General features: G+C 45.6%; 1 protein-coding gene across 1 annotated transcript in view; it reads left to right on the forward strand.

Annotated features, from left to right (window-relative positions):
* LOC139264152 (MAM and LDL-receptor class A domain-containing protein 1-like) overlaps positions 1-24,261 on the forward strand; it is an 886,997-nt gene that overhangs the window by 6,232 nt on the left and 856,504 nt on the right. The window contains exon 2 of the mRNA XM_070880238.1: positions 20,434-20,571. Coding sequence (XP_070736339.1) covers positions 20,434-20,571 — 138 coding nt within the window. The remainder of the gene's footprint in view (positions 1-20,433; positions 20,572-24,261) is intronic.

The raw sequence follows: 24,261 nt of genomic DNA on the forward strand, positions 1-24,261 counted from the left end.
AAAATGATTTTTCTTGTCAGTTGTGGTTGAAATGTAAGTATCGTGTAAACACGATTCCAAAGATAGAATCCAATCCCTCTATTTCTTTTTTCCTTTTTTTAAAAGTAAAGGTATTTTCTCCCCTTCCACGTTTGGTCTTTGTGGTCTATACTATTTGTTCAAGTTATAAAGCAAATGATTTGCAAATAATCCACCCACGCATCAGAAGGAGCAATAAATCCTCATCAAACTGGTATGATGACTTGGTCAAAGAGAGCACAGATTGACATTTAATGAGTTCAAATTAAGAGCCTGTTTATTCGATGAATAAACCCATCCCCTTAAGCTAACACTGCTCCACAGTTAAACTTGTCCTAGTTCAAACCTTTTATGTACCCCATTTCCCAAAAAACAAGTATGCTCACTCATTCTTGCTTTTTTTCATTTTCACTTGAGCACACAAGGGGAAGCCCTAATGCTGAGGTTCCTGGTATTTCGTCACACCAGAATGGGGAGCCCTTGATAAATGTAGCTCATGCAAAGGCAGAGAAACATTGCAAAAAGGAGAGAATTTAAAAAAAACTACCTGCTCTGAGAAATTGTACACCAAAGCATTATATATTTTGCAATGAAGACAGGAACTTAAAAATAAGTGATCAAGTAAAGTTTAAATGGGATCAAGTACTCCAGACAAATCTAGTTGGTATTGCTGCTGGACTTCAAAATAAGAGATGAGGCTCTCTGCAAATAATTTGCAAAAGTAAAAATCTCTTCCAGCGCCAGGAGCAGGAATTATCTGTCCTAGAGAGCTATGGAGGCTGGGTCATTGAATATATTTAAGGCGGAGATAGACAGATTTTTGAATGATAAGGGCGTCAAGGGTTATGGGGAGCGGGCAGGGAAGTGGAGCTGAGTCCATGATCAGATCAACCATGATCTTACTGAATGGCGGAGCAGGCTCGAGGGATCAAATGGTCTACTCCTGCTCCTATTTCTTATGTTCTTATGAGCTGGTGAGAGGCCTACATGGGACCTCGCGATTGGTGTGTGGCTGCGCACCTTAGGGGGAACATTGGTATGCTGCTCTCAACAACTCACCAAAATTTGGTAATTGGCCCTCCAGACCAAATACTTGCCCACCCCTGATTTAAATGCTGGTTTCTTCACTTGAGCCCTGTACATTATGATTACAGCATTTGTCTTCACGGATTTCCTAACTTTGAAGTTCTAGTTGCTCATTTTGCTCTGCCATTTATGTATGCTATGTTAACATTTCTAATGCAGTTGACTACCTTACTGATAAGTCTACGAAAAGGACGATTCGCATCTTATATTGGAAGTGCATCGTTATATTTGTGTAATAATGCATACAGTGACTGCTTGTACACCTGAACAATCAGGAAATAAGCCCACTACCTTCTCAGGGCAACCTGGGATGGGCAATACATTTTACCTTGTCAGTGTTGTTGACATCCCCCCTAAAATGCATACTCCTAAGTGATTTTCTGATTGAAGGAGTAAGTATGGTGGGTGGATAAGGTCTCCTTGTGAGCCATTGTTATTCCATAGCTCCATGTGCCAGTGACTCAGAAGGCCTTGTCTCTGTGTCAGGAATGACTGATGCTGTCCTCACTGTGGGTGGCTCTTGTACTTGTACAAACATGTGTCGCCATGACAGCCAAACAGCTGTTTCTGTTCTGCTGCATGTGTGCAACTGACAGAGTCATACACTCAAACACTGGTCTCTGCAATTGTATAACTATTGAATACCCACAAGGTCTCTTGAGTCCCTTGTTTCTATTATCATGTATTGGTTATCACAGAAAAATACTAGCACAAGGAAGGAGAACATTCATGAAAAATGCATCTACTGTGCTTCTCATCTGCATGCCTGAGGTTTCTACTGCAGATGCCACTGATGTAATGACATGCTTAATGTGTACTGCAGCATTACAATTCCACTCAGGTTAGATTTGCAGTATCAGCTCAGTTTTGTTTTTACTTGTTCATGGGATGTGGGTGTCACTGGACCCATCTTAATTGCCCTTGAATCACTGCTGACTTTGTCATAGCAATTTTGTGCAACTGAGTGGCTTGTTCAGCCATTTCAGAGGGCAGTTAAGAGTCAACCACATTGCTGGGGTCTGGAGTCATATATAGGGAATGTTTTCTTCATTAGTGAACCAGTTGTTTTTTTTAAGAAACATTCCAGTCATTTCATATTAGCATTTTAATTCCAAATTTATTTAATGAACCCAATTTAAATTGTGTTGGGATTTGAACTCACATTTCCAAATTATTAGTGCCGGCCTCTAGATTACGAGACCAGTAACATAACCACCACACTATCATATCCCTGTTGCTAACACACCTCTGGGTCAGAAGGCCTACATGTTGTTGTGCAGCAGGCGGAGGATGGTGCCGAACTTTTGGGGGCATCCAAAACGGAGGAGGACGCTCCATAGACCCTCGCCTCCAGTGCGCCAGTGCAGCCTTCGGCCACCTGAGGAAAAGAGTGTTTGAAGACCAGGCTCTCAAAACTGCCACCAAGCTCATGGTCTACAGGGCTGTAGTAATACCTGCCCTCCTGTATGGCTCAGAGACATGGACCATGTACAGTAGACACCTCAAGTTGCTGGAGAAATATCACCAGCGATGTCTCCGCAAGATCCTACAAATCCCCTGGGAGGACAGGCGCACCAACATCAGCGTCCTCATGCGGGCTAACATCCCCAGCATTGAAGCACTGACCACACTTGATCAGCTTCACTGGGCAGGCCACATAGTCCGCATGCCAGACACGAGGCTCCCAAAGCAAGTGCTCTACTCGGAGCTCCTTCACGGCAAACGAGCCAAAGGTGGGCAGCGGAAACGCTACAAGGACACCCTCAAAGCCTCCCTGATAAAGTGCAACATCCCCACTGACACCTGGGAGACCCTGGCCCAAGACCACCCTAAGTGGAGGAAGTGCATCTGAGAGGGCGCTGAACACCTTGAGTCTCAATGCTGAGAGCATGCAGAAATCAAGCGCAGACAGAGGAAAGAGCGTGTGGCAAACCAGTCCCACGCACCCCTTCCCTCAACGGCTATCTGTCCCACCTGTGACAGAGTCTGTGGCTCTCGTATTGGACTGTTCAGCCACCAAAGAACTCATTTCAGGAATGGAAGCAAGTCTTCCTCGATTCCGAGGGACTGTCTATGGTGATGATGGGTCAGAATGTTGTGGTTCAAGTCCCACAGCTGAATATTAAAACACCTGGGTGGTTGACTCCCCACTATATCCAGGGCACTTTGCAGCATGTGATGCACGGAGACACATGACTTGCTTAGACATTCATGCAAATATACCTGTCCTGTATTTGAAATTTAGCCTCATGAACTCTGAATCAAAATGCAATGCAGCAGAACCTGCTAACCTTACACCGGGTGACCAGCTTCAGGTTCTTGCAGTTTATGAAAAGAGGAAATTGCACTTTTTGAGTACATAGTCACTCTTATTCATTTGCTGAAGTATGTTCAGTATTATCAGGACGCTTGCAAATGTTACAGTATGTAAATGTAATGGTAATAAGTCGGGTCCTTGGCTACATCCTCCAACTTCCTTTTCTTTCATCCCCTCTAAGACCCCCTTGCCAATAATCTCCACTACAGACTCCTTGAAAAGGTTAAGACTGTCCTATGGGGCACGTTCACCAGTTTGCAGCTGCTTGAATCTTCAGACAACCACCCGCTCCTGCAAGAGCAGTGTATATTGATTTGTGTTCACTGGCACTGGAAGCCTGTAGTATAATTTCTCTGACATTGCGGATGGCCTTGCTAGCAATACTTATATAATGTGACTGCCTACATTTGTATTGCCAGTATGCACAAATATTTAGACATAGACAGGAACCATCCTGGCAATTTCCTATCATGTTTATATATGTCATAGGGACAGGATTAGGCCATTCAGCCCCTCGTACCTGTTCTACCATCCAGGTAGATCATGGCTGATCTGTACCTCAACTCCATTTACTTGCCTTCGTTCCATATCACTTGATACCCATGCCGAACAAAACTCTACCACTCTCAGTCCTGAATTCTGATGAAGGGTCATCGACCTGAAACGTTATCTCTGCTTTTCTCTGCACAGATTCTGCCTGACCTGTTGAGTCTTTCCAGCATTTTCTGCTTTTATTTCAGATTTCCAGTGTCTGCAGTATTTTGCTTTTGTACAAATCTATCACTCTCAGTTTTGAAAGCTTCAACTGAGCTCGCATCCACAGCCTTTTGGGCGGAGGATTTCAGATTTCCATTGATTCCAGCCATTGTGTGAAAAAATGCTTCCTGATTGCACTCCTAAATGGCCGAGCTCTCTTGTTCTGGATTCCCCACCAGAGGAAATAGTTTATCTGTACCTACTCTATTGAACCCCTTAGTTATTTTAAATAACTCAATTAGATCAACCTTCTAAACTCAAGGGAAGACAAGGCAAGTTTATGCAAAATGCCTTCGTAATTTTATCCTTTAATAACTGGTATAATTCTGGTGAATCTGCACTGTACCCCTTCCAAGGCCAATATACCTTTCCTAAAGTTCGATGTCCAAAACATAATGCAATACTCCAGATGGGATCTGGCCATGGCTCTGTATAACTAAGACATCACTTCACTATTCTGATACCTCATGTTAATCATCTTTAGTAAATTTTGGGCTGGAAATTTGGTTGAAGATTTTTAAGGCGCTAATGTCAGGCGGGTGCTAAATTTAGCGCTGGAAAATGGTTTGCAATGGCAGGCAAAATATTCAGTGGTTGAAATGGAGGTCTAAGGGGAGCGTTCCACACTTCTCTTAGGGTGCTAGGCCTGGTGAGCAACTGAATATCCCGTGCTAAAGAGCTGGCTTCATAGCACCCTAAACATTCCCTGTACATTACTCACCCCAAATAAAGTTAAATCGCAAAAAAACTATATCAATCATACTCACCTCATGCAGTCATTCCTTCCTTTAGCTCCCCGGGACAGCTCTACACACCAGCTTTCTCTGGCGGTGTCACTATGGGGCGCTACGGGTGCAGCACAAACCAAATGTTGCATCCGTGTCGATATCGGGGGCATTGCACACCGGCGCTACGCTCCCGGGCGATACTCCTCAGCGCCGCCAGTACCGGCCACTGAATTTTCCGATTGCCGCAAATGTCGAGGCTCGCGGCTGCAAATCCTTTAGTGCCCCTGTTCCAACCCTCGCAAGGGGCGCTGTCTAAATGAATTTCTAGCCCTTAGTGCTTCATTTCACTTGAAAAATTCTTAACAGTCTCTTTGTAAAGCTACTCAACCAAATATGTTTTCACCTGCTGCATCCTGACATCTATATATAACCTTTTCAAATACATTTAAAAAAGTAATCAAGAAGGCGACTGGAATGTTGGCCTTTATCTCAAAAGGATTGGAATGTAAAAGTGAGGAAGTGATGCTTCCTCATTTAGTTTATTTCCTACTATGCCTACTGAATAAGTAACAGTGTTCACCTTTACTGTTGCTGACTGCCATACCTGATGTGCCCTTTGACTTTTGGTGGGAGGCACTGCTGCCACGAAGAGGACTTTTCACTACTCCATCATGCTGTCCATAAGAACTTGAAAGGCCTCTTCATCAAAACTATTGGCCCCATCTGCTCCTTTCACAAACGCCTTCTCTGCTGCCTCAATGCACACCATTATGGACTTCACAGCTGGATTTGGGAACTATGAGCCTTTTATCCTTTTATCTTCGATAAGTGGCTCATTTGATATTTAACCCAGTGCGCAGCAGTATTATTGCAGGTGCTCCTGGCTGGTTCACTAGTTGTATGTACATTTTAGCAACACCAATTTCCTGGAATCACACTGTCCAAAATAACACATGAATATAAGGTCCATGACAATACCAAAGGAAAAAATACACTTTTTCACCCCGAGATGAGTTCGTAGTAAACATTAAAGAAAAATCCTTAGAAGATTGGAGTAGTGTTTGTGGATCAAACTATATAACAAAATATTAGCAATTTTCAATCTTCTAGTTTATTCCAAGAATATTCCAAATTCAGAAACATTTTACAGTGCGTTTCCATGCGTCCATAAAGCACACTGTATCATCATCATAGGCGGTATCTAGAACGAGGATGACTTGCTTCCACATGAGTTCACAAATATTTCAATGAAGGACCCAATATTCCAATCCTGAACTCGATTTGAAGGGGTGGATTTTTTAACGTGTGGTGACTGTTGCACCTCAGCCACCACACGGGCTTGACGGTGCTAGGTCTCTATCCAGTGGCAAGAGTTAACCAGGACGACTGCAGACCTGCTCTGCTGCACAGACCTAGAGCGCGCACATATCACAGTGTAGGCTGGCCCGTGCTACCTCTGGGCCCTCGGCTCTTCTGGGCCCTGTACCTTCATTTGCCGCACCTCCGCCACGATCTCTCGCCGCTCCTCAGCCACAAACATTCGCTGCACCTCCGCCCCGATCTCCCACCGCACCTCCATACCAAACATTTGCCGAACCTCCGCCACAATCACCCACCGAATCTCAACCACGATCCCTCAACACTCCTCCGCCTCGATCACTCACCGTACCTCCACCACTACTTTCGCGCTCCTCTGCTTTACCAAGGCCCCGCCGATGCTCCTGCCCACACTCCAAACAGCAACCTGGGTCCTGATGACGTCACCCAGTCGTCTACCTCGAAGCTGTTGCACACTTGGAGCAGCTCACGGTATACCTCTCGGTGAATGCCAGCACGGGAAGCCAAACAAGGGGTTTAAGTGTTGTCAAAAACAGCAGCAGCAAAACGAGAAATTATTATATGTGTTTTCTGAACCGTGAGATTGAATTATGTCTTAAATTCACTAATGTGTATCTGGCATCATTTATAATCTACAGCTATTTTTGGTGAGTGTTTTTTAATTGTAAAACATTTTTACTTGAAGGCGGAGAGGGAGCGAGGGAGGATGGGAAGACCGGGTTTCCCTCAGGTTCTGCTGAATTTAACAGCGGGACCTGATTAACATTTCCGCCCCCCCAACCCCCCCGCACCCCTCCCTCCCTGCGCCCCCCATTTCCCGGCGGCAGTCAGCCACAAATTGAGAGGCTGGCTGGTTGTCGGACGGGATGGCCTCTAGCACAAGGTCGCAGCCGGGGAATGGAGAGGAGAGAGGGTGGAATCAAAGGCTGGGGAGAGGTGGGAGATCGGAGGCCAGGCCGGGGGTGGGGGGGGAGATCGGAGGTCAGGGTGAGGGGCAATATTCCATCGAATATATTTTCATGCGCAGTCCCTTTAATGTTGCACGGTCAAGCATGCGAGGTGCTGGTGAGCGGCCTGCGTGAGACCTCGCCATTGATGCGGGCCATTGGGGGAAAATGGAGAGGGGATGAAGTTACAGCAGACGATCAAGAGAAACTCTGAGGACATTCCTGGCATACAGACACTGATTGTATGTGTCATTACTATCAGTTATTGACACTGAAGGAAGGTTAACAATATCAATTGTAATCATTTAAAGTATGTGTCATCAACATCAGATATCGTGTGTCATCAATATCAGTAATGCTCATTGAAGATAGGTTATCAATATCAGTTATAGACACTGAAGATAGGTTATCAATATCAGTTATAGACACTGAGGTATTTTTTCATCTATATCAGTTATAGGGCTAGATTTTACACTTTTGTGCAGATCGCCCAAAAATGGGCGTTATTTCCGGCATGGGTGGTAAAAATGGGTTTTCACATTGCCGGCTTCTCGCCCATTCTCAAAGCCCCTAGTCTCCATTTTTGAAATTGGGCGCTGCCATGAGCGATATGAAATGGGCGTTAGCATTAAATCTCTCTGGCTTTCTACCATAAAGTGTCGTCGTCCTTAGCAATGGCATGGCAACACGCGATTCCCGTGATTCAGGAGGTCAAGGACCATCAGGACATGCGCCGAAGAGGAGACAGAGAGAGAGGGAGCTGAGAGGGACTGAAAGCGTGTGTGCATGTGGTGTGTGCTTGTTTGGCTGTTGTGGGAGGCACGAGGGAGATTCACCAATAGCAAAAAGCCTACTAAGCACCAAGAACACAGTTGGCACCGAGTTTTTGTCCAACAATCTCATTGTGCGAGGCCCCTTGGGGAAGAGTGACCATAATATGGTGGAATTCTGCATTAGGATGGAGAATGAAACAGTAAATTCAGAGACCATGGTCCAGAACTTAAAGAAGGGTAACTTTGAAGGTATGAGGCGTGAATTGGCTAGGATAGATTGGCGAATGATACTTAGGGGGTTGACTGTGGATGGGCAATGGCAGACATTTAGAGACCGCATGGATGAATTACAACAATTGTACATTCCTGTCTGGCGTAAAAATAAAAAAGGGAAGGTGGCTCAACCGTGGCTATCTAGGGAAATCATGGATAGTATTAAAGCCAAGGAAGTGGCATACAAATTGTCCAGAAATAGCAGCGAACCTGGGGACTGGCAGAAATTTAGAACTCAGCAGAGGAGGACAAAGGGTTTGATTAGGGCAGGGGAAATGGAGTACGAGAAGAAGCTTGCAGGGAACATTAAGGTGGATTGCAAAAGTTTCTATAGGTATGTAAAGAGAAAAAGGTTAGTAAAGACAAACGTAGGTCCCCTGCAGTCAGAATCAGGGGAAGTCATAACGGGGAACAAAGAAATGGCAGACCAATTGAACAAGTACTTTGGTTCGGTATTCACTAAGGAGGATACAAACAACCTTCCGGATATAAAAGGGGTCAGAGGGTCTAGTAAGGAGGGGGAACTGAATGAAATCTTTATTAGTCGGGAAATTGTGTTGGGGAAATTGATGGGATTGAAGGCCGATAAATCCCCAGGGCCTGATGGACTGCATCCCAGAGTACTTAAGGAGGTGGCCTTGGAAATAGCGGATGCATTGACAGTCATTTTCCAACATTCCATTGACTCTGGATCAGTTCCTATGGAGTGGAGGGTAGCCAATGTAACCCCACTTTTTAAAAAAGGAGGGAGAGAGAAAACAGGGAATTATAGACCGGTCAGCCTGACCTCAGTAGTGGGTAAAATGACGGAATCAATTATTAAGGATGTCATAGCAGTGCATCTGGAAAATGGTGACATGATAGGTCCAAGTCAGCATGGATTTGTGAAAGGGAAATCATGCTTGACAAATCTTCTGGAATTTTTTGAGGATGTTTCCAGTAAAGTGGACAAAGGAGAACCAGTTGATGTGGTATATTTGGACTTTCAGAAGGCTTTCGACAAGGTCCCACACAAGAGATTAATGTGCAAAGTTAAAGCACATGGGATTGGGGGTAGTGTGCTGACGTGGATTGAGAACTTGTTGTCAGACAGGAAGCAAAGAGTAGGAGTAAACGGGTACTTTTCAGAATGGCAGGCAGTGACTAGTGGGGTGCGCAAGGTTCTGTGCTGGGGCCCCAGCTGTTTACATTGTACATTAATGATTTAGACGAGGGGATTAAATGCAGTATCTCCAAATTTGCGGATGACACTAAGTTGGGTGGCAGTGTGAGCTGCGAGGAGGATGCTATTAGGCTGCAGAGTGACTTGGATAGGTTAGGTGAGTGGGCAAATGCATGGCAGATGAAGTATAATGTGGATAAATGTGAGGTTATCCACTTTGGTGGTAAAAACAGAGAGACAGACTATTATCTGAATGGTGACAGATTAGGAAAAGGGAAGGTGCAACGAGACCTGGGTGTCATGGTACATCAGTCATTGAAGGTTAGCATGCAGGTACAGCAGGCGGTTAAGAAAGCAAATGGCATGTTGGCCTTCATAGTGAGGGGATTTGAATACAGGGGCAGGGAGGTGTTGCTACAGTTGTACAGGGCCTTGGTGAGGCCACATCTGGAGTATTGTGTACAGTTTTGGTCTCCTAACTTGAGGAAGGACATTCTTGCTATTGAGGGAGTGCAGCGAAGATTCACCAGACTGATTCCCGGGATGGTGGGACTGACCTATCAAGAAAGAATGGATCAACTGGGCTTGTATTCACTGGAGTTCAGAAGAATGAGAGGGGACCTCATAGAAACGTTTAAAATTCTGACGGGTTTAGACAGGTTAGATGCAGGAAGAATGTTCCCAATGTTGGGGAAGTCCAGAACCAGGGGTCACAGTCTGAGGATAAGGGGTAAGCCATTTAGGACCGAGATGAGGAGAAACTTCTTCACCCAGAGAGTGGTGAACCTGTGGAATTCTCTACCACAGAAAGTAGTTGAGGCCAATTCACTAAATATATTCAAAAGGGAGTTAGATGAAGTCCTTACTACTCGGGGGATCAAGGGTTATGGCGAGAAAGCAGGAAGGGGGTACTGAAGTTTCATGTTCAGCCATGAACTCATTGAATGGCGGTGCAGGCTAGAAGGGCTGAATGGCCTACTCCTGCACCTATTTTCTATGTTTCTATGTTTCTATGTAAATAATATATAACATGGAAAGGATGGAGGAGGACCTGGAGCTGGTGGCAGAAGGCTCCCAGTGGTGCCAGAGCGTGACACTGCACCCCAAGGTGCCGCACCGCCATTGCCAACAACACATGAGAGCCAGGAGCAACAGCTTGCTTCTGGCTCGGAGCACGTTCCCACTCGGAACGTGAGACCGTCCTCTCCCGCATCTGTCCAAGCAGTGGTTCGGCCGTTTTCCACCCCTCCACCCCTCCCAATGAAGCATCACCTGAGCAGCTCCTCGGCCAGGTGGCTTGGTCTCAGGAGGGGAAGGGGAAGGGGTAGAGGTGGGGAGGAGAAGCTGGGGGGGGGGTGGGGGGAAGGTTTGGTTTTTACAGATATACTTATGTTTTCAGACAAATGTTCGGTTTAAGTGTTTTTTATTGAACAAAACCTTGTTATGCATTGGCTCAGATAGCTGCACCATTACATACTGGTGATTCCTTGACATGAAAGGGTATAAGAACATAAGGACATAAGAAATAGGAACAGGAGTTGGCCATACGGCCGCTCGGGCCTGCTCCACCATTCAATAAGATCATGGCTGATCTGATCATGGACTCAGGTCCACTTCCCTACCCACTCCCCATAACCCCTTGAGAAACTGTGTATTTCTGTCTTAAATTTATTCAATGTCCCAGCTTCCACAGCTCTCTGAGGCAATGAATTCCAGAGATTTACAACCCTCTGAGAGAAGAAATTTTTAAATGGGCGGCCCCTTATTCTAAGATCATGCCCTCTAGTTCTTGTCTCCCCCATCAATGGAAACATCCTCTCTACATCGACCTTGTCAAGCAACCATAATCTTATACGTTTCGATAACATCGCCTCTCATTCTTCTGAATTCCAATGAGTAGAGGCCCAACCTACTCAACCTTTCTTCATAAGTCAACCCCCTCAACTCCGAATCAACCTAGTGAGCCTTCTCTGAACTGCCTCCAAAGCAAGTATATCGTTTCATAAATATGGAAACCAAAACTGCATGCAGTATTTCAGGTTGGCCTCACCAATATCTTGTATAGCTGTAGAAAGACTTCCCTGCTTTTATACTCCATCCCCTTTGCAATACAGGCCAAGAAACCATTGGCCTTCCTGAACACTTGCTGTACCTGCATACTACCCTTTTGCATTTCATGCACAAGTACCCCCAGGTCCCGCTGTACTGTGGCACTTTGCAATCTTTCTCCATTTAAATAATAACTTGCTCTTTGATTTTTTTCTGCCAAAGTGCATGACCTCACACTTTCCAACATTATACTCCATCTGCCAAATATTTGCCCACTCACTTAGCCTGTCTATGTCCTTTTTCAGATTTTTGTGTCCTCCTCACACATTGTTTTTCCTCCCATCTTTGTAGCATCAGCAAACTTGGCTACATTACACTCAGTCCCTTCTTCCAAGTCGTTAATATAGATTGTAAATAGTTGGGGTCCCAGTACTGATCCCTGCTGCACTCCACTAGTTACTGGTTGCCAACCAGAGAATGAAGCATTTATCCTGACTCTTGGTTTTCTGTTAGTTAGCCAATTCTCTATCCATGCTAATATATTACCCCCAACCCCATGAACTTTTATTTTGTGCAGTAACCTTTTATGTGGCACGTTGTCAAATGCCTTCTGGAAGTCCAAATACACCACAGCCACTAACATAAGAACATAAGAACATAAGAATTAGGAACAGGAGTAGGCCATCTAGCCCCTCGAGCCTGCTCCGCCATTCAACAAGATCATGGCTGATCTGGTCGTGGACTCAGCTCCACTTACCCACCCGCTCCCCATAACCCTTAATTCCCTCATTGGTTAAAAATCTATCGATCTGTGACTTGAATACATTCAATGAGCTAGCCTCAACTGCTTCCTTGGGCGGAGAATTCCACAGATTCACAACCCTCTGGAGAATAAATTCCTTCTCAACTTGGTATTAAATTGGCTCCCCCATATTTTGAGGCTGTGCCCCCGAGTTCTAGTCTCCCCGACCAGTGGAAACAACCTCTCTGCCTCTATCTTGTCTATCCCTTTCATTATTTTAAATGTTTCTATAAGATCACCCCTCATCCTTCTGAACTCCAACGAGTAAAGACCCAGTCTACTCAATCTATTATCATAAGGTAACCCCCTCATCTCCGGAATCAGCCTAGTGAATCGTCTCTGTACCCCCTCCAAAGCTAGTATATCCTTCCTTAAGTAAGGCAACCAAAACTGCACGCAGTACTCCAGGTGCGGCCTCACCAATACCCTATACAGTTGCAGCAGGACCTCCCTGCTTTTGTACTCCATCCCTCTCGCAATGAAGGCCAACATTCCATTCGCCTTCCTGATTACCTGCTGCACCTGCAAACTAACTTTTTGAGATTCATGCACAAGGACCCCCAGGTCCCTCTGCACCACAGCATATTGTAATTTCTCCCCATTCAAATAGTATTCCCTTTATCTGTTTTTTTTTCCCAAGGTGGATGACCTCACACTTTCCGACATTGTATTCCATCTGCCAAACCTGAGCCCATTCGCTTAACCTATCTAAATCTCTTTGCAGCCTCTCTGTGTCCTCTACACAACCCGCTTTCCCACTAATCTTTGTGTCATCTGCAAATTTTGTTACACTACACTCTGTCCCCTCTTCCAGGTCATCTATGTATATTGTAAACAGTTGTGGTCCCAGCACCGATCCCTGTGGCACACCACTAACCACCGATTTCCAACCCATAAAGAACCCATTTATCCCGACTCTCTGCTTTCTGTTAGCCAGCCAATTCTCTATCCATGCTAATACATTTCCACTGACCCCGCGTGCCTTTATCTTCTGCAGTAACCTTTTGTGTGGCACCTTATCGAATGCCTTTTGGAAATATAAATACACCACATCCATCGGTACACCTCTATCCACCCTGCTCATTATATCCTCAAAGAATTCCAGTAAATTAGTTAAACATGATTTCCCCTTCATGAATCCATGCTGCGTCTGCGTGATTGCACTATTCCTATCTAGATGTCCTGCTATTTCTTCCTTAATGATAGTTTCAAGCATTTTCCCCACTACAGATGTTAAACTAACCGGCCTATAAGTTACCTGCCTTTTGTCTGCCCCCTTTTTTAAACAGAGGCATTACATTAGCTGCTTTCCAATCCGCTGGTACCTCCCCAGAGTCCAGAGAATTTTGGTAGATTATAACGAATGCATCTGCTATAACTTCCGCCATCTCTTTTAATACCCTGGGATGCATTTCATCAGGACCAGGGGACTTGTCTACCTTGAGTCCCATTAGCCTGTCCAGCACTACCCCCCTAGTGATTGTCTCAAGGTCCTCCCTTCGCACATTCCTGTGACCAGCAATTTCTGGCATGGTTTCTGTGTCTTCCACTGTGAAGACCGAAGCAAAATAATTGTTTAAGGTCTCAGCCATTTCCACATTTCCCATTATTAAATCCCCCTTCTCATCTTCTAAGGGACCAACTTTAGTCACTCTTTTCCGTTTTATACATCTGTAAAAGCTTTTACTATCCGTTTTTATGTTTTGCGCAAGTTTACCTTCGTAATCTATCTTTCCTTTCTTTATTGCTTTCTTAGTCATTCTTTGCTGCCGTTTAAAATTTTCCCAATCTTCTATTTTCCCACTAACCTTGGCCACCTTATACGCATTGGTTTTTAATTTGATACTCTCCTTAATTTCCTTGGTTATCCATGACTGGTTATCCCTTCTCTTACCGCCCTTCTTTTTCATTGGAATATATTTTTGTTGAGCACTATGAAAGAGCTCCTTAAAAGTCCTCCACTGTTCCTCAATTGTGCCACCGTTTAGTCTGTGTTTCCAGTCTACTTTAGCTAACTCTGCCCTCATCCCACTGTAGTCCTCTTTGTTTAAGCATAGTATGCTCGTTTGAGACACTACTTCCTCACCCTCAATCTGTATTACAAATTCAACCATACTGTGATCACTCATTTTGAGAGGATCTTTTACGAGGAGATCGTTTATTATTCCTGTCTCATTACAGAGGACCAGATCTAAGATAGTTTGCTCCCTTGTAGGTTCTGTAACATACTGTTCTAAGAAACAATCCCGTATGCATTCTATGAATTCCTCCTCAAGGCTACCCCGTGCGATTTGATTTGACCAATCGATATGTAGGTTAAAATCCCCCATGGTTACTCCCATTCCTTTTTCACATGCCTCCATTATTCCCTTGATTATTGCCCGCCCCACCATGAAGTTATTATTTGGGGGCCTATAAACTACGCCCACCAGTGACTTTTTCCCCTTACTATCTCTAATCTCCACCCACAATGATTCAACATTTTGTTCATTAGAGCCAATATCGTCTCTCACAACTGCCCTGATATCATCCTTTATTAACAGAGCTACCCCACCTCCTTTCCCTTCTTGTCTATCTTTCTGAATCGTCAGATACCCCTGTATGTTTAATTCCCAGTCTTGGCCACCCTGCAACCACGTTTCTGTAATGGCCACCAAATCATACCCATTTGTAATGATTTGTGCCGTCAACTCATTTACTTTATTTCGAATGCTGCGTGGTTCCCCTTTATCTACCCTGTTCATTACATCCTCGAAGAACTCCAGCAAATTTGTGAAACATGACTTCCCCTTCATAAATCCATGCTGACACTGCCTGACCGAATTTTGCTTTTCCAAATGTCCTGCTACTGCTTCTTTAATAATGGACTCCAACATTTTCCCAACCACAGATGTTACGCTAACTGGTCTATCGTTTGCTGCTTTTTGTCTGCTGCCTTTTTAAAAAAGGGGCGTTACATTTGCAGTTTTCCAATCTGCTGGGACCTCCACAAAATCCAGGAAATTTTGGTAAATTACAACCAATGCATCCACAATCCCTGCTGCTACTTCTCTTAAGACCCTAGGATGCAAGCCATCAGGTCCAGGGGATTTATCTGCCTTTAGTCCCATTATCTTACTGAGTACCACCTCCTTAGTGATTGTGATTGTGTTAAGTTCCTCCCTCGCTATAGCCCCTTGACTATCCACTGTTGGAATATTGTTAGTGTCCACTACCGTAAAGACTCAATCAGCTCCGCTGGCCAGACACAAGAATCCCAAAGTGAGTGCTCTACTCGGAGCTCCCTCATGGAAAACGAGCCAAAGGTGGTCAGCGGAAACGCTACAAGGACACCCTCAAAGCCTCCAGTAAAGTGCGACATCCCCACTGACACCTGGAAGTCTCTGGCCCAAGACCGCCCTAAGTGGAGGAAGTGCATCCGAGCGAGCACTGAGCACCTCGAGTCTCAACGCCAAGAGCATGCAGCAATCAAGCACAGACAGAGGAAAGAGCGTGCAGCAAACCAGTCCCACCCAACCCTTCCCTCAACGACTATCTGTTCCACTTGTGACAGAGTCTGTGGCTCTTGTATTAAACTGTTCAGCCACCAAAGAACTCACTTCAGGAATGGAAGCAAGCCTTCCTTGATTTCGAGGGACTGCCTATGATGATGATGATGATAGGATGAAAGACTGATATAAAATATTTGTTCAGAGTTTCTGCCATCTCCATGTTCCCCATTACTAATTCCCCAGTCTCATCCTCTAAGGGACCAACATTTATTTTGGCCACTCTTTTCCTTTTTATATACCTATAGAAATTCTTGCTATCTGTTTTTATATTTTGCGCTACTTTACTTTCATAGTCTATCTTCCCTTTCTTAATCATTTTTTTAGTCGTTCTTTGCTGGCTTTTAAAAGCTTCCCAATCTTCTGTCCTCCCGCTAGTTTTGGCCACTTTGTGTCCCCTTGTTTTTAATTGGATACCTTCCTTAATTTCCTTAGTTAGCCACCGATGGCTATCTTTTCTCTTACACCCTTTCCTCTTCACTGGAATATATTTTTCTTATGAGTTGTGAAATATTTCCTTAAGTGTACACCACTGTTCATCAACCGTCCTACACTTTAATCTATTTTCCCAGTCCACTTTAACCAACTCTGCCCTCATACCTTCATAGTTACACCTAACTTCAATCAACTGAAACTTTAACTGTCACCAAGGTGATGCCCACCATTGATGTATGACCTGCACACCCAGCAGTGTGCTAGCCTTATAAATACCACCAACGTACTTTCAGGCAAAGCGCTCATTGATGAGTTCCTGACATAAGAGTCTTGCAGCTATCATGCCACCACGGGCCTTTTCATGCAGTCTACAGGAGGGCAGGGGCATGGCTTCCCCAATAACTCCTCCTCTTCCTTTTCCTCTTTCTGGTGAGATGGACTGTCAGACTCTTCTGGCAATTCTTGTCCCCTCCTGATAGCCAAGTTGTGCAGCATGGAGCACACCACCACAAATTGAGGTACCTGCTCAGGGTGGTATTGGAGCTCGCCGCCTGAGTGGTCCAGGCATCTAAAGTGCTGCTTAAGCACTCCGATGGTTTTCTCCACGATATTGCGAGTGGCTCTGTGGCTCTCATTGTATCGCCTCTCGGCTTCGGTGTGGGTGTCATGCAAGGTGGTCATCAGCCAGGTGGTGAGGCCCTATCCTTTGTCACCAAGCAACCAGCATTGACCTTGTGGCTGATTGTTAAACAAGTCAGATACAGTGTTCTCACGCAGGATGTGAGCATCATGGATGTTGCCCGGAAATTTAGCATTCACTACCAGTAGAATTTGCTGGTGGTCGACAACGAGTTGCACATTCAGGGAGTGGAATCCCTTGCGGTTCCTGAAAACCGCTGCATCCTGAAAAGGTGCCCGCATCGCGATGTGCGTACAGTCTATTGCTCCCTGCACCTTCGGGAAGTTAGCAATTCGGTAGAATCCTAGAGCCCTCTCAGTCTGAGCCTCCCTGGTCATAGGGAAGATGATAAGGTCCATCCTGCCTGTATACAGGGCCTCAGTGACCTGTCTAATGCAGCAATGTGTGGCATGCTGAGAGAGATGCAAATGTCGCCAGCTGAGGCCTGAAAAGAAGCCAACGCATAGAACGACAGTGCCGCGGTGACTTTGACCTCGACGGACAGTGCAGTACTGATGGTATTGGCAAGCTGCAGATCTCCCTTATGAGCTGGCATACCTCAGTGATAACCTCTTGGTGGAAGCGCAGTCTCCGAAGGCAGGTGGTGTCAGATAAGTTGAAGTTAGACCGCTTCTCCCTGTACTTGTGGGGGTGTAACGTCTGGCCCTCCTCATCAGTCTGGCACGTCTTACATTGGGCACATAATGCTGTGGAGCGTACCTTCGGCCATCTCGAGTCTGTAGCATGTAATTGGTCATCAAGAGAGGGTGAGAAAGGACAGGCCCCATTGCAATAGCTCTCTGTTTTCCACCGATTGGTCACAAAGAATGAATGTCCCGACGAAGACAACTATTAAATTCCAATCCTTCACAGTATGATAAAGATGTTTGCACAGATGTTTACATCACCTCCAAAGACCACCAGAGTACATCCAAACTCCCCAAGGTTGAAGCAGAGTAGCCTTTTAAACGATGCAACATGTGATGTAGCACATGGCGTCCATAATGCTGTGATTAGTTCCGGTTAGTTCCACTTTTTCCAGGTGGAGTTTTGGGCGAGCGATATCGTGGGCGATATGTGTGCGAGGTGGTGAACGTGACCCTGGGCGATCTGCTGGGCGTTAGTTTCGGCAAATGTGATCTTTACGACAAGAAAAAGTGGGCGGTCAGTATTATTGAATCTCAGCGTTAATTACGTGTGGAAACTAACGCTGGCCGATATTATGGGCATTGATTTTCCCCATTCTGATGATTCCGCCCAAAAAAGGAGGGCGGGCGGTATTATTTTTTCCCGGCGTTACGCACATGGGGAAAGTAACGCTCGGCGATAAGTGTCCGAAAAATGCCCGCCAGTTTCCATATTGTGGCTAAATGGCGCTATCTTGGCGTTATATGTCATTTCAGCGGTAAAATGGACGTTAAGTGGGCGGTAAGCATGCAAAAAAAGTGGAAAATCTAGCCCCATAGTCACTGAAGGTATGCGTTATGAATAGCGGCCATAGTCTGCGTCATCAATATCAGGTATAGTCACTGACAATATGTGTCATGCACGTCAGTTCGTAGCAGAATACAAGAAAATATACTACACATGGTGGGGCCGAAATTCACCGTCCCCGAAGGTCGGGTGATTTTCCCTCCCCGAGCCATATTCAGCTCAGCGGGGGATTTGAGCTGTGCGCACTTCCATCAGAAATGGCGGGGTGAAGCGGGTGTAAAGGTAACCTTCCAGCGGTGAGCTCTGCTGAAAAGTGGCAAGGATAGGGATTTTCAGCTGCACAAAGGTGAGACTTTTCCCGGCGGTGCCCCTGCGAGGTATTCGATGTGATGCTCCAATGCAACACCGCTGGAGTGTTGCCATGATCGGGGACCTTTGTTAGGGAAATCATTTTATTAATTTTAATGTTTTTATTTCAGATTCCAGCATCCACTGGATTTATCTTTTCATACAATTTTATTAATTATTGGTGTTTTTATGTGAGATTACATCATGCACTGTATTTATATTTTCATATAGTTTTATTAATTATTAGTGTTTTATGTGAGATTATATCATCCACCCTATTTATCTTTTCATATAGTTTTGTGAACTTGCTGAGTGCTGCTCAGAGGTTTGCACATACTTTTGTACAACTTTCAGGTCTGACTCTTTAGTGGAGGCCTGTGGGCTGCAGAGACCTGCTTGGCAGGGTTCACCCTGAGGATGGGAGGAGTGTTGGGATGATGACACCTGGTACATCTGCTCAGAAGCAGGGCGGCACACAGGAGAAGGCATCAGTGTCTGCACCGTGCAGAGAGGCAGTGGGCAAGGGAGGCAGCAGCCTTGATTCATTCATTCTGTGCCAGACCAGTGTACCCGCAGTCTTAACCGGCCAGAATCAGGATTGCGGTTGGCTGCTTGGGGACAAGGGATATCCCCCATCACCCTTGGCTACTCACTCCACTGTGGAACTCAAGAACAGTGCCAGAGCATGCTTACAATGACGCTCATTGTGCCACCAGGTGTATCATCGAACAGTGCATAGACATCCTTAAGCAGAGGTTCCGGTGCCTGGACCACTCTGGTGGCACCTTGCAGTACTCTCCTCAACGGGTTTCCCTCATCGTCATGGTCTGCTGCATGCTGCACAACCTGGCCATCATGAGGGGACAGCCGCTGGAGGTCAAGCCAACAGTACCACCTGAGGAGGAGGAGGAGGCACAGGATGAGAAGGAGGATCCCCGTCGCCCCAGAGCTAGGAGGCGTCGACCCATCCTCACCCTGGAAGAGTCGGGTGCAGACTGGCCAGCACCCTCCTGGGAGGGTGCGTCCTGACATACATGGAGATGCCTGACACCTCCCCTGCAATCTCCCTCCATGCATTATGTACTGGCGGTCTGCCAGGTCTCCCACCGTCAGCGAACAGTATTCTTCTTCTGTCCTCCACACCATCCATCAGTGTCTCCAGCTCCATATCAGTGAACCTGTTGGCTCTCCTTGCACCTCTTCCACCAGTCATCCTTCCAAACTCCTTCCAAACTCATTCCAAACTCCTTCGAAACTCCTTCCCCCCTCAGGGCTTTGCTGCAAACACTGGCCTTTAAAAAGGCCAGGGAGCAGCTGGCTCATTAGAAACCTTTACCTGCATGCTGAATTTCTCAGTGGTGATATCGCTCAAATTAAGAGAGCCACACCGCTGAAAAATCCACTTTGGAAGGGTTCATTAGCACTGGAACCCATTTGTTCACTTTTGGAGCTGAATATGGGGTGGCTAGCCATGAAAAGATTTTGGCGCTAATGGCCCCAAAAAGGTGCCGGGGGGGGGGGGCACCAGCTTTCCAGCGGTACTGAATTTCTGGCCCTATATTTCTTCATAATTGGCAGCATTACAAAGTTACAGGAATATTAAATGATTGGAAATGTGTGAAAGTGGCATTCAGTACCCATGAAGCTTATAACTGTTAATAATGAACAATGATCTGTTTTTAATGGAAGTTAAGCTGTTGTTAAGTAAACATATCTTTTTCATTTGCATTTTTTGAAAAGGCTCTTCATATGAAAGATGTGATTTTGAGACCGGTTTCTGTAACTGGTCTAATGATTGGGAGTCACGGACGAGATGGACCTGGAGGAATAGTGAGAGCGGCATTGGGCCAATGAGAGACCACGTAGGCAATCAGTCTGGTATGGAATTGTAAAGATTTGCCACTATCTTGTTTTCAACTAGCATTTAAAACAAGTTTAAGTAGTCAAAAAACATTACACAGATAGTTTAAAAAAAAAGCTGGGATATTGATAAGATTATACCTGTTATTTGTGTTAAGTTATAGAAAAACAAAATGATTGTCTTATTCTAAGGCTTCTAGTCTTATTTTTTAAAACAATTGTATATTTAGTTCTGGGACATTATGCCTCAAATTAATTCCTGTTTATTTGACCAATACCTTAAAATATGTTTTTTGCTGAAGTCCCCACTGAACTGTCTGCTTTGCAATTTCTTTTGGAAATTAGATTGTAGGAACAGTGCCCTGTAAATTGCCGAAGGTTGAGTTTGTGGGGGAATTGCCCTAAAAGGAGTTTTAACTCGAAAACTGACCCCAAAAAATGAAGTTCATCTGTTGAACTGAATGCTGGCAATAAAGACTTTTAGCTAATGAAAGTTCTCAGCTTGTTGAAACCATCTCCCAGGCTTTAGGCCATGGAGTTTCCTAGAAAGTGTGGACATTAATTTTCCTAAACTAAAGGTCATGCACTAAATAAAACCATAAAACATCTAGGTACATTTTTTTTTAATTCGTTGTGGGATGTGGGTGTCGCTGGCAAGGCCAGCATTTATTGCCCATCTGTAATTACCCTTGAGAAGGTGGTGGTGAGCCGTCGCCTTGAACCGCTGCAGTCCTTGTGGTGAAGGTACTTCCACAATGCTCTTAGGGAGGGAGTTGCAGGATTTTGATTAGCGACGATGAAGGAACGGCAATATATTTCCAAGTCAGGATGATGTGTAACATGGACGGTAACTTGCAGGTGATGGTGCTCCCATGCGCCTGTTGCCCTTGTCCTTCTAGCTGGTAGAGATTGCGGGTTTGGGAGGTGCTGCTAAACAAGTCATGGCGAGTTGCTGCAGTGCATCTTATAGATGGTACACACTGCAGGCATGATGCAGCGGTGGTGGAGGGAGTGAATGTTGAAGGTGGTGGATGGGGTGCCTATCAAGTGGATTGCATTGTCCTGGATGGTGTTGAGCTTCTTGAGTGTTGAAGGAGCTGCACTCATCCAGGCAAGTGGAGAGTATTCCATCACATTCCCGACTTGTGCCTTGTCAATGGTGGAAAGGTTTTGGGGAATCAGGAAATGAGACACTCGCCACAGAATACCCAGCCTCTGACCCGCTCTTCTTGCCACAGTATTTATGTGACTGGTCCAGTTAAACTTCTGGTTAATGGTGACCCCCAAGATGTTGATGGTGGGGGATTCGGTGATGGTAATGCCGTTGAATATCAAGGGGAGATGGTTAGACTCTCGTTTGTTGGAGATGGTCATTGCCTTTTGTGGCGCGAATGTAACTTGCCAGTTATCAGCCCAAGTCTGAATGTCATCCAGGTCTTGCTGCATGTGGGCATGGACTGCTTCATTTTCTGAGGAGTTGCAAATGGAACTGAACACTGTGCAATCATTAGCGAACATCCGCAACCTCTGACCTTATGATGGAGGGAAAGTCATTGATGAAGCAGCTGAAGATGGTTGGGCCTAGGACACTGCCCTGAGGAACTCCTGCAGTGATGTCCTGGGGCTGTGATGATTGACCTCCAATCACCACAACCATCTTCCTTTGTGCTAGGTATGACTCCAGCTAGTGGAGAGTTTTCCCCCTGATTCCCATTGACTTCAGTTTTATGAGGGCTCCTTGATGCCACACTGAGTCAAATGCTGCCTTGATGTCAAGGGCAGTCACCTATATACTAGACCAGGTAAGGACAGCAGATTTCCTTCCTTCCCTAAAGGACATGAGTGAACCAGATGGGTTTTTACGACGATCCGGTAGTTTAATGGTCACCGTTATCAGCTGTGTGGTCGTGGAGATTAGTGGGAACATTGATTATCTGTTTCTGTGGATTTTGGACACGTTGGCCAGTCATTTATGTATATAAAACAGGTCGGTTTGTATTCCTCTATTGAACGGAATCACTTTGGGATTGATCTGGCTGTAAGATTTGGTGATGCGGGATAGGAACCAAGCTTTGAAGTTACAACACAGAAACTGGCCATTCGGCTCAAGAATCTATGCTGGTGCTTATGCTCCACATGAGCTTCTTCCCACTCTATTTACTTCATCTAACACTATCAGCATATCCTTCTATTCCTTTCTTCTGCATGTACTTATCTAGATTCCTTTTAAATGCATCCATGTCATTCATCACAGCCACTTCATGTGGGAGATAATTTCATATTCTAACCACTTTCTGGGTAAAGAGGTTCCTGCGAAGTTCCCTATTGGATTTATGGCCCCTAGTTTTGGACACCTCCACGAGTGGAAATGTCTTCTCTGTGCCCAACCTGTTTAATACCTTCATAATTTTAAAGACCTCTATGAGGTCACCCCTCAGCCTTTTTTTTTAGTGAAAGAGTCCATTCACTGGTGCCCTCCCCAATCACCCCATTCACTGGTGCCCTCCCCAATCACCCCATTCACTGGTGCCCTCCCCAATCACCCCATTCACTGGTGCCCTTCCCAATCACCCTATTCACTGGTGCCCTCCCCAATCACCCCATTCACTGGTGCCCTTCCCAATCACCCCATTCACTGGTGCCCTCCCCAATCACCCCATTCACTGGTGCCCTTCCCAATCACCCCATTCACTGGTGCCCTCCCCAATCACCCCATTCACTGGTGCCCTTCCCAATCACCCCATTCACTGGTGCCCTCCCCAATCACCCCATTCACTGGTGCCCTCCCCAATCACCCCATTCACTGGTGCGCTCCCCAATCACCCCATTCACTAGTGCCCTCCCCAATCACCCCATTCACTGGTGCCCTCCTCATGAGTAAGCGATATTTAATTTTTAATTATGTTCCCTATTATTGAACATTTTCTGATTGAGAAGAAACTATATATTTCCTCATTATTGGCAGTAGGTGACCTATCCTCCACTTGCTATTGTTGAGCATTTATTGTGAACAACACAGATTGAAGTTTGAGGTTACAGTAATACAATACAGTCAGCTCCACAATGCACAAGAGCACTGTTAATGATGGACCAACAAGGGTGGTTCAACAGTAGGATCTGGAGAGAAGGTCTTGGCGCAGTGGAGGTGGGATCCTCCCCAGTCGGCTCCAGATAACCCTGCAATCCAGCGACATAATGAGTCGGGTGGTCCTATCTCGATAAGAAACAGGAAGCTGTGTGTTGCTCTATAAGCTGGCACTGGTCAACCAGAAAGGGTATCAAACATGTGGCACTCTGGTCAACTAGAGAGGGTATCAAACATCTGGCAGTCTGGTCAACCAGAGAGGATATCAAACATCTGGCAGTCTGGTCAACCAGAGAGGGTATCAAACATCTGGTACTCTGGGCAGAGACTTTGCTGGTGAGTGTCGAGTATGTGATGTACACAATGGCTGTGGTCACGATGACCTCTCTGACCTCTCCTCCTTCCTCAAAATGGACCTGTGACCTTCCCAATGCCTGCTCTCAGCCAGGTCGCGGATCGCTTACAATCTCACCTAAGGGCGCTGCTCAATGCCGAGCTTTCGGCCCGCATCTTGCCGTAAGCAATAGGCTCAGGCAGCAGTGCCTGGTTTCCAGTCGTCTTGGACCCCCTTGCCACTGGACCAAGACCTTGCTCAGCTAAGCCCGTGTGGTAGCTGGTGTGCA

Source organism: Pristiophorus japonicus, chromosome 5 (genome assembly GCF_044704955.1).
Source record: "Pristiophorus japonicus isolate sPriJap1 chromosome 5, sPriJap1.hap1, whole genome shotgun sequence".
NCBI classification, from domain to species: domain Eukaryota; kingdom Metazoa; phylum Chordata; class Chondrichthyes; family Pristiophoridae; genus Pristiophorus; species Pristiophorus japonicus.